Source organism: Palaemon carinicauda, chromosome 30, assembly GCF_036898095.1.
Source record: "Palaemon carinicauda isolate YSFRI2023 chromosome 30, ASM3689809v2, whole genome shotgun sequence".
NCBI lineage: Eukaryota > Metazoa > Arthropoda > Malacostraca > Decapoda > Palaemonidae > Palaemon > Palaemon carinicauda.
In genome coordinates this window covers 32,567,160-32,577,159 of record NC_090754.1, presented here as the reverse complement: position 1 = coordinate 32,577,159, position 10,000 = coordinate 32,567,160, and the positions used below count along the sequence as shown (strand labels likewise).

The window sequence follows — 10,000 nt, the reverse complement described above, 5'->3', positions numbered from 1 at the left end:
ATAATAATAATAATAATAATAATAATAATAATAATAAAAACGCAATGTGTATCTATACATTTGTAGTAGGCGTAATAACGAGAATCTACGTATAATAATCTCTGCCTCCCGGTTTTGTGTTACCTAAGCTTAATAATAATAATAATAATAATAATAATAATAATAATAATAATAATAATAATAATAATAAAAATGATAATAATAATAATAACAATAATAATAATAATAATAATAATAATGTAGAATGAAGGTACCTTGGTCAGAGCCAAGGAATGTTACTAAGAGCAAGACTGGCTGTCTTGACCCTCTCTTACATTACCAAAGCTTTGACAGCATAGGTGAGTTACTACTACTACTACTGCTACTACTACTACTACTACTACTACTACTACTAATAATAATAATAATAATAATAATAATAATAAACTGGAGAATTAAGACAACGCCAAACATTCTTAAATTTATTTCCATCACCAAAAAATACAGAGACCATTGCGACATGGATTGTAATGTTCGTTCTCTTTGGACAACTTTTCAATAATATACAGAGGTTCATATGAAAATGAAATAAGAATAGCAGAGTCAATTTTCATAAAATCTGAAAAGCCACAACTTGATCAAGAAATTTCTAGTTTTCCTGTGAAAATTGCCTAATTATGCCTTTTCCCATTCTAACTTTGATTTTATTTGTTTACAATATATATGTACAGCTTGCTCTTTATTGTTTTACTATCTTTTACCCAGGAACATGATTATGAACACAGAGATGTTTGAATCGTCGTTATTTGTTGGTGATGGAAATAAATTTAAGAATGTTTGGCGTTGTCGTAATTCTCCAGTTCCTTATTAAACTGAGGTTCCCTTCCACCCGCTCAGTATCGGATATAATAATAATGATAATAATAATAATAATAATAATAATAATAATAATAATAATAATAATAATAATAATAATAATTTATGTTTAAACACCGTAGATTTTATCAGCTACTAATTTTGCTCTTATCCAGTTGTGCTTTGCGTTTAGCATGCAGTTGACTCACCGATGCGTGTTATGATGTCAGTTCCTGTTTAAGATGATGAGCAGGTAAAGACTGAATAGCAATTACCTTGAAATTTATCTTAAAAGACTAACTACCTAACAAATTGCTTAATTACATAGTTTATTTAGTAATTATTTACATGGTTAGAAATCATAATACAAATGCTAAGAAACGGCCATCTGCTTGAGTTAGAGCTTAGATTAATGAATCGTTTCAGTCTCTCTCTCTCTCTCTCTCTCTCTCTCTCTCTCTCTCTCTCTCTCTCTCTCTCTCTCTCTCTCTCTCTCTCTCTCTCTCTCTCTCTCTTAAAAATATTCGTTGGATGGTAAGATGAAGCTACAAAATTAAGTAAATATCCATTAGAATGTTGGCCAAATTGTCTTAAATACATTTGGGTAATATCATTATAAATTCCTTAGCACATGTAGCACGTAAGGATAAGGACAAAATACCAAAGCTGGTTGTAATGTAAGGTATTGTAGAAGGAAGCAGGCCAGTGTGTAGACCAAGAAGTACATGGAAAGACAGAAGATTTGTGGTTAGACTTGTCAATTCTTTTTAGTTTGGCAGATTTGCACTGACTCGCAGGGGTGCCCTTTTCGCTCGGAAAAGTCTCCTGATCGCTGATTGGTTGGACAAGATCATTCTAACCAATCAGATTGCAGGAAACTTTTCCGAGCTAAAAGGGCACCGCTGCGAGTCGGTGCAAATGCGCCTCATTAAAAAAATTGAGTATAGTGAGTGGGTAGACCTAGACAACATCGGAAAGAAAAAAAGAAACAAAGGAGTAGATACCTGGATATAAGGATAAGACAAAAAAACATTAGGTAGATCAAAGAAACCATGGAAAGACAGAACACCAATAGATAGGCCTAGCCAACGATGTAAGACAGAAGACTAGGAAAAAAGTGGATAGACCCAAAAAACAATGGAAAGAAAAATGTAGATCAAAGAGACGATAAATAGACAAAAGATCAGGGTAAACTAAGAAGTCGGATAGACAGGATACAAGATAAGACCCATGATACGATAGAAACAGAAATTAGTGAAAGACAGAAAGCCATTGGGTAAACCTAAAAGAACACAGAAAGAAAGAAAGAAAACTAGTAGACCTCCTGGAAATGATGGAAGAAATGAGACACGTATAAACCCAAATGACACTGAAAAGGCAGTTAGACCCAGGAGACGACGAAAAGACACAACATATCGGTAAACTCAGAGGTCGATGAAAATAACAAAGAACAATAGGTAGGGCCAAGGAATGATAGAAAGACAGACCATTCGGTATACACAGATGTTAGAAAGACAGAAGATAAGTAGGTACACACAGGCGTTGATGACAAGACAGAAGATCAAATGGGTAATACTTAGAGACGATGAAAAAAAGAACAACGAAAACCAAGACGACGAGAGAAAGATAAAAGGAGAGTTGGTAAACACAAGAAACGATGGATAAAAAGATCAGTGTCGACAGATGGAAAGAAAGGAGATCATTAGGTGAACTAAGGAGTCAATCTAACCTCCATGGTAAACTCATGAGAAAGTGGAAGGACAGAATATCAGTGTGTCAACCCAGGAAATGACATTGGAAAGAAAAAGAGACCAAAGTATTTTCATGGAATGAGGGAAAAACACATCAGTGAGAAAACCTATAAGACGATGGAAAGACAGATGAGGGGTGACCCAGGAGATGGCGGAAAGGAAGAAGATTAGTGTATGATAAAAAAGAAAAAAAAAACACACAATGGGATAGACCCAGAAGATGATACCAAGACAAAATACCAGTTTAGACCCAGGATACATAATAATATAGACAGAGACCAGTGGACAGACACTAAATACCAGTTTAGACCCAGGATACATAATAATATAGACAGAAAACCAGTGGACAGACACAAAATACCAGTTTAGACCCAGGATACATAATGATATAGACCGAAGACCAGTGGACAGACACAAATACCAGTTTAGACCCAGGATACATAATAATATAGACCGAAGACCAGTGGCCAGACACAAAAGACGATGGAATGACAGAAACCAATGGGTAGATCAATGAGACGATTGAAAGGCAGGAAAACGATGGTTAAACAATCCTCTGAAATTATACACACACTGGATTAAGATTTCGCAAAACTGTGTGGCATAATAAAAATATTATCACAATCAAACTACCAGGCACAAATGTTTCCTATCCAAATACATTAATCATGAGTGTAATGATGTTCAAAAGAATATAGAAACAATTTAGATCATGCTCAGTATGGTGCATTGCATATTGTTGTAATGTTCAGGAGAAAGAGTGAAAAACTGTTGTTCTTATTGAAGAAATTTGAACACAAAACAGCATAAAACTTATATTCCTTATCCTTCTTTAAAGAAGCATTACCAATAAATCCCCATGAAATATGTACACACACACACACACACACACACACACACACACATATATATATATATATATATATATATATATATATATATATATATATATATCATACCTTCATCATCATCAGCTGTAATCAGTCCACTGCAGGAAAAAGGCCTCAGACATATCCTTCCACTCACGTCTGTTTATGGTCTTTCTATGCCAGTCTATACCCGCAAATTCTCTTAATTCGTCAATCCATCGTCTTCTCTTCCTTCCCCGGCTTCTTTTGCAATCTCTAGTAACCCATCCTCTTATTCTTAATGTCTATCTTTTTTCTGCCATTCTCAATGTATGTCCTGTCCATGTCTATTTCTTTCTCTTATATGTAAGAATATCATTTACTTTGGTTTGCTCGCGTATCAATGTTGCTCTTTTTCCGTCTCTAGTGTTAATCTCATCATTATACACACACATACTATATATATATATATATATATATATATATATGTGTGTGTGTGTGTGTGTGTTTATGTATACACACACACACACATATATATATATATATATATATATATATATATATATATATATATATATATACTATATATACATATATATATATGTATACATATATATATATATGGGTATGGTATGATATGCTATAGTATATTATATATATATATATATATATATATATATATATATATATAAGTTTCAGTCGTACTATCTTCTCTAATATGCATGAAAATCTAATCTAATATGTTAAATCCGCTAATTCAGCTTCAAAATAGCTGAAACACTCCATCGGCGAATGAGTTTAATGCAAAACAATAAATGCATAAGATAAGTAAAATATTTATAAAAGCGAATATGATAAGACTTACAAATGGATTTCTCTCAGTAGGGCTGTCACAAGTGACCTCGGTATACCTAATTTAGTATTTAACATCTTAATGGCAAGGATAAGAATAAGGAAGGATAAAAGGAGACAAATATATACTGAAAGTATACTGTAGGAAATAATGAATACGCATAAAAGTTTGACCATAAACACACAAACCACACAAACACACACACACATTCTCTCTCTCTCTCTCTCTCTCTCTCTCTCTCTCTCTCTCTCTCTCTCTCTCCTCTCTCTCTCTCTCTCTCTCTCTCTCTCTCTCTATATATATATTATATATATATATATATATATATTATATATATATATATATATATATATATATATATATGTATATATATATATATACATATATATATATATATATTATATTAATATATATATATATATGGCTACCCCCAAAATTGGGGGAAGTGCCTTGGTATATGTATGTATGTATGTATATACAGAGAGAGAGAGAGAGAGAGAGAGAGAGAGAGAGAGAGAGAGAGAGAGAGAGAGAGAGAGAGAGAGGAGTTTCAAATGAATGGGAAAATACTGACACATTAAGCGATGAATTAAGTATAATTCCCAAGATCATTTGTCTGCGATTTACTAGGCTATGTAAAAGATTCACTGGCGAAAGGAAAATAAATCATCAGCGCTGTTGCTCCTGATCATTAGTAAGTGGAACTTGAATAAAATAAGCACTCCATAACCTGCTGGGACTATTATTCAAGTTTTATCGTCTTAAGATATTGCTATTCACTTCCTTTATGTGTTGCTTATACCAATATTTATTCACTTTCGAATCTAGGTTCGATAATAAGCCGTTTTTTGTATTATACATGATCTTTGCAACTGAAGTTTACTTGTGAACATACAGTACAAAAGAAATATATAAAATAATGTAAAAAGATTTCCCGTAGCATTCTGTTCTGTATTTCCCGCTCACGAAGGCCGGTAGACTCATTCCGCTACACCTTGCAGAGTTAGCACTATACGAAACGTCTACCTGGCTAGTATACGAGCCTTTCTTTCTCAAGGCCTGCTTTCCAGAATGATTGTGTATGGTAGTTTTATAATGTAATTTATTGTTGTAGTGTGACATTATATAAAGGTCTAACGTACTGAAAGTTAAAGAACATACAAATGTCTATATAGTACTGCTAAGGGTTGTTGAAAAAGGATGGTAAATGCACACCTGGCATCTGATGACGGTAGCTGATCCATGAGACAGGTGGGAAGGGAAGGCAAAGGATGTTCAGTGTTGGTTGTAGTTCCGTAAGCAAAGGTGAACAATTTTACTCTCGCTGCAGTCGTAACTTCGTGAAAGTAATTTTATAACACAATAAAGTGCTCAAACCCGTTTCAAGAGTAAGGAAGGACTAAATTGTCCATCTACATCAATACTATTTATATATTCGTTGCTTCATAGTGGATTTAATCGGATAAGAAGATCTTGAAAAGTTTGGAATGACAACTTAGTCAGGATCGAGTGAAATGTGTTACGGCAATGTCTGAGGGACAAACGGTTGTCATGGATGCTATGTCATGACCCTCGTGAAATGGGTGCTGGAGAAAATCTGTTTACAGAATATTATGTCCTTACAACGACTAAGGAGCGATAGATATCAAGGTCAATGTTGCCTCCGAAAAGTTCCATGAAAAACGCACGATAGTCGGTAAAACTTTTTTTTTCGTATTTCGTTTCACGCAAGACCGGGCTCAGCAATTAGTTTGGTGTCTGTCCTGGTACTTTAGTGTGTGTGTTTTTTATTTATTCAAAAAGCCCCTAAGGTTGGGGGGTAGTGATATGTGAATGTAGTGTTGCTATTTTACTGGTTTTAACACATCCTAAGAAAGTGCCTGTCACACTAGGAATAAAAAGTGATATAAAAAACAAAATTCTGGAAATCCTAAATATTTAGTGTAAACGTATGTTTTACCCTATGTCTAAGAATTAAAATTTGCAACATAAACTACCGTAGAATTCGGTTGACTAGTTAATTTGAATATTACAGTTAAAATATCTTAAATAGATTATTTTTCCTATTTCCAATAAGAGATAAGCCAATCGATATAAGCCCTGCCTAAGATAGGCAAGATTTTGTAATGCCCCAGCAGGTGCGTGGGCGTAATGCCAGTAACATACCCCATACCTGCTGGAGGAGGGGGTAGCAAGTTCGCCCTGCAGAAGTCCATTTCAAGGAGCAGGAAATCAAGCGTGGACTTTGACTCGCTGGAGGAAGAGACAATGCCAGGGGACATGTCCTCCACCAAGTATGAATTGGAGGATTACGTGTACGAAATGGAGTGCCGCTCGGGAATGGGGGGGAAACGGGGGTGGCGAGGACGACGAAGAAACCGCCGAGGACGTGTATGCACGTCTGGCCCAGAAGGAGAGGGACCTTATCCTGGCCGCCCGAATTAGGCAAGGCCCTCCTGGAAAGGAATGAGGTCCTTGTGCAACAGAACGAACGCCTTGCGGAGGACTACAGCCACAAATTAGAGGTAAGGCAAGGAATAATTGATATGGTGAGCCCTTAGGCTGTCAATAATAAAGATGCATTTTAGGCCTATTTTCCAAGTTGTCAGCCAACATATAACTGGTGTAATATAGGCCTACGTAGGCAACGTAGCTCTTTGGCAACCCAGAATTGACATGGTTGATAAGGATGCGTTACTCCCATAGTCTTCAATTGACAGATGTAGAATATAGGATCTCAGCAATTGACGTATGTATAATGTAGCTTTGTCAAGAATTGATAGTTGCTTTGTAGACCTTTGATGCCATTAGAATCTCTTAAATTGACTAGAGCATTTAGGCGTTTGTTAGAGTTTAGGTTATCCATTAGTAAAAAAGAAAAAAAAATATTCTGATGTCAACTACATTAGGCCTAGGTCTATAGGTTATCCAGCATATATTATAAATGATATCATTAAGCAGGCGCCTATGTCAGTGTAAGCATTGACGGTAAAGTTATATAAAATTTGGGGATAATTTCTATAGATAGTTTGAAATTTTATTGCATGACGTACACAGTGCAATAAAGAAGCATATGATATATATCCATAAAATCATTGAGTCGTTAATTTGTAAAATAGTGTTAATAGTGTTAACCTTTAAAAGGCTCTAGTTAAAAGTCATTTATAGTTGCAAGCTTATGTGGATAATCAAGTTAGTTTTCGTTATCATTATCTGCTGATTCGAACAGTAAATGTCAACGTATACGAAATCGGTTCTGAGCGGATATGCTGAAGTGGGAAGTATGCACTAAGCTCAAAATGTTAAAGCAAACAATTTTTCAGCCAACGTGTTCAACGCTCACTTTATATTTGCTTACTTAAAGGCTTCATCATCTTTTAATTATTATAGTAGCATTTTGATAGCTAACTGCAAGTGCAGTAATATGATAAATTAGACAGACATACTTATGTCTAAAATGGAATTTTACTTCAGGAAAAAAATATTGGAAGGACTGTTTGGCACCTACGTTTACACAGGATATAAGAGAATTTTGTTTCTTCTTCTTTTTCGTCACTGAAGCTTGCGGTATATATTTTGTTGTAAAACTTGATGAATATTGGTAGATTTTTCCGCTTTTTTATATTCAATAATTTATTCTAACGAATTAGGCCTAACTTAGGTTTTGTTCCGTGCAGAGACCTTTTTTATTAGTTTTTCTTTTAGGAGGCATCCAAATACACTGCACGCAGACACGCATTTAATATGATATATAAATTAGAAAGTTTTGTAATATCCATTTAAGTTATTAAAATTATCTCTATTTTTATTCAAGTCTAATAATATATATTTTTTTTTTTTTGGGTATATTCTTAAAATGCAATACATTCATACTTTGGTTTGCTGACGGTGCTCTTGTGTAGAGTAAATAGAAAGCATTTCATAGATTACGTCAACTTGTGATTGTTCTCAAAACTGTATGAACTAGTACAGATGGAAGGGCTCTCTCTCTCTCTCTCTCTCTCTCCTCTCTCTCTCTCTCTCTCTCTCTCTCTCTCTCTCTCTCTGTCTACAGCTGTTTCAGATGTCTATTTGAGAGAATGAATCACTGGTAGAAACTTTTCATACCATTGTGGATCATCTGATTCAAGACATTAAATCCTCTCATTGTTTGGAGAAACGGGTTGATGTAAATATATTTACATATACAGTACATTTCCGTATTTATCTCCTGGGTGAGAAAACTCCTGATGATTTGGGGGGGGGGGGGGGGGTGATGTTGCTAGTCTCATGTCTTTCACCACCATCAATTCCATCTACATTAGTCGACTCACTACCACCTACATAGTTTACTGCTCAGGTTAATTTCGTATCTTATGGAAACCGAGTTATATTGTTTCCCTCTCCCGGGATTGATCTTGGGTTTCCCTCGTGAGGGATGTAAGTAATCATTGAGCCCTAAGAACAATATATATATATATATATATATATATTATATATATATTATATATATATATATATATATATATATATATATAATTCATCTCTCCTATATAATAAAGAGCAAGTGTCTGGCTCTCCCTCCTGTCCCTTGGTTAGTTGGGAGAGACGTAGTCATACCCTTCTGAGAGGGGGATGCGTGTGTGTGAATATCTATCTAAATATTTAGTCGTCATTTCTGACGGGTCGTGTACACTAGTATGTATATAATATATATATATATATATATAATATATATATATATATATAATATATATTGTATATATGTGCGTGTTTATTATTATTATTATTATTATTATACATATATGTATATATATATATATATATATATATATATATATATATATATATATATATATATATATATATATATATATATAAAACATGATAAAGTTCATATTAATATGAAAATGTATATAAAAATTTTATAATTAAAGACCCTTTTTCTTGTTAAGTGAAAAGATAAAATAAAAAGGAAATGGAGGAAAAAAACTAAGTAACTTATAATATATATACATATAAGGGAAAATCTTTTTCCTCCATAGAGTTGAACACCCTGCGTTTGGAACTCCGCCCACCACGCCCCAATCACTACCATCTCTTTAGCCACCCATTCAGATTACTTCCACCCAAAAATTCATTGTGATGATTAGTTACATTGCGTGTTCTAAAGGCCAGTTTACCGAGTTTATGTAATTAAAGTTGCACTGGAAATATGCTTTTATGAAAAAAAACTTAATCTTTTAAGGACACCTAACCGATAGTTAATTGGCTTTTTTATTTTATTTTCAAAGAAGGGTGTCTTATGTCACCTCAGTCCACTCGTGAACGTTCGCTTCTATAAAGAATACCATGCTTCGAAAAGATCGTGCTTTGTCCCAACCTTCCTACACTGGAAAAAAAAACAGTCCTTATTTCTTGAAGATGATAAAGATACAAGAGATAAAGTGGCCATCACCTTAAGATGCCAGACAGGCTACCTACAGCTGTTTCAAGGGCATCTGGTACATCCTTGTTTTTAGAGTTGAGCGAAGATTGTAGTCTTAGTTCGCCTGCATGGAGCTGATTATGTTCCTAGTTCATCTACAAGGGGCTTGGTTATGGTCTTAGTTCATCTGCAATGGGCTCCTAGTGTTCTTAGTTTATCTGTAATGGGCTCCTTATGTTCTTAGTTCATTTGCAATTGGCTGATTATGGTCTTAGTTCATTTGCAATCGGCTGATTATGGTCTTAGT

General features: G+C 34.4%; 1 protein-coding gene across 1 annotated transcript in view; it reads left to right on the top strand.

Moving 5' to 3' along the window:
* The first annotated feature begins 5,556 nt into the window (after positions 1-5,556).
* The window catches only part of LOC137622977 (bicaudal D-related protein homolog), a 262,077-nt gene continuing 257,633 nt past the window's right edge, over positions 5,557-10,000 (top strand). The window contains 3 exon segments of the mRNA XM_068353587.1: positions 5,557-6,629; positions 6,631-6,723; positions 6,725-6,811. Coding sequence (XP_068209688.1) covers positions 6,438-6,629; positions 6,631-6,723; positions 6,725-6,811 — 372 coding nt within the window. The 5' untranslated portion in view covers positions 5,557-6,437.